The sequence below is a fragment of the Priapulus caudatus genome, unplaced genomic scaffold, assembly GCF_000485595.1.
Source record: "Priapulus caudatus unplaced genomic scaffold, Priapulus_caudatus-5.0.1 Scaffold366, whole genome shotgun sequence".
Classification (NCBI taxonomy): Eukaryota; Metazoa; Priapulida; class Priapulimorpha; order Priapulimorphida; family Priapulidae; genus Priapulus; species Priapulus caudatus.
In genome coordinates, this window is record NW_014577427.1 from 7,662 (window position 1) to 9,376 (window position 1,715).

The 1,715-nt window shown below is 43.6% G+C and overlaps 1 protein-coding gene across 1 annotated transcript in view; it reads right to left on the minus strand.

The window, feature by feature from the left end:
* Nucleotides 1–1,388: 1,388 nt before the first annotated feature.
* Nucleotides 1,389–1,715, minus strand: part of LOC106809585 (sodium/potassium/calcium exchanger 3-like) — a gene marked incomplete at its 3' end in the record, with an annotated part of 19,282 nt that continues 18,955 nt past the window's right edge. The window contains exon 4 of the mRNA XM_014812718.1: nt 1,389–1,447. Within this exon, the coding sequence (XP_014668204.1) occupies nt 1,389–1,447 (59 nt within the window). The remainder of the gene's footprint in view (nt 1,448–1,715) is intronic.

Consider the following 1,715-nt stretch of genomic DNA (forward strand, 5'->3'; position numbering starts at 1 on the left):
AGAGAGAGAGAGAGAGAGAGAGAGAGAGAGAGAGAGAGAGAGAGATGGAGAGAGCACGCGCGCGCGCGAGAGAGAGAGAGACATGAGCAGGATAATTGCATCATCCAGTATTTGCTGTGATGATAAATCAATCGGTTCTGGAACACTGATTTCTATATACTAACTTAGTATACAGAGATCAGTGATCTGGGACCGGAATGACCAGAACCGAAAACAGAAAACTGATTTTCAAGATCCTTAACCGGCAGCTGGTTGCGCGTTGCATGTTGCCTTCGCATGCAGAAACCCACTAATTCCAGGCAAGATCTGATCATTTTACCCGCGCTCAAAATCTGCGTTGCGCTCTCTGCACGATTAACAGAATTCCTGCGCGGATTCCCCGTTGGCGTTATACAGCCGATGATTAATTGACGATATAGTGACAGGGTGCGAAATTAACGAGAGTCCGGAGTCAAATACTCTCTGATTTACTGTCGGACTCCCTGATTTGACATATGCAGGAGTGCGTGTGACTCCCTGAAGATTCTGCCATACTAACTAGTTCGTTCGGAGCACGGCCTCGCAGAATTACCATATTTATTCAGGTAATGCCCAAAGAAAATTTGACAGACGTGCAACTGCATGAATCTTAAAAATAAGCACAATGCAATTGTTAATATCTTTTAAATTTTAAACCTCAGACTGCGGACTCCCTCATTTTGCCGCGGACTCTTTCTTTTTGAGGGTAGGGAGTCCGTTGGACTCCCGTGTTCAAAAGTTAAATTCTACCCCTGTAGTGATCACGTTGAACAGCCTCCTATAGCTGGGTCACCGCGCGTGGAATGCTGCACGAGTACGCTACATACATACACGTCGAGCATGCTATGAAATCGCACGACACGATTAAATACTTTCCGTTAATCGCAGGGAAATTTTCACGCGTGCACAATTACGGACGCATGCGATTTGTTAGCAGAACGATAGTAACGAGAACTCCTCAACAGAAGATACAGAAACCGCGAAGAAACAACGCGGATGGTCTATAACGTTAATTGCGAGCGTGATACGCAATCGGTTCTCGCCATGCGTCGCGATATAGTATACATACATCTCGCGCTCCGATGGCAAATCGATATGATAACGAGTTTCCTTCGCTATAGAAAGTGAATCGCAATGGACAGGAGAGAGACATGAGATCGCGCGAAAAAAGTTCCGATCGAATTGTGCGATGCAACCTGCTATCGTCTATACTTCTATCGGAGTTATCCGAGAATGGAAATCATGCCGGGTTGCTGTCATATCATGTGTTATATGGAATGATATATACAATTTATACGGCTAGCCTAATCGTAGAGGCACTGTGCCTACATCTGATAGATGATGGGTTATCTGACATAAACTATTCTTACCTGCCCAGCAAGTGCAGAAGACAGCGCTATGATGATGAGAATATTGAATACTGCTGACCTAGAAAATAAAGAAAGGTTAATTAGAAGCCGCGAGTCTTTGCCTACATTGACAACGACTACAAGGGAATGCAGTGAAGCAACCATGAAAACATATGACATCTACTACTGGAGATGAATATTCTCTAGTAATTCCAGTTACGTATCGCATTCAAAACACATTAATTAATCATTTAAAATGCAAATTTATCGTACAATTCTTGGCACACACACACGCATGGACGCATGGACGCACGCACACACGCGCATATATATATATATATATATATA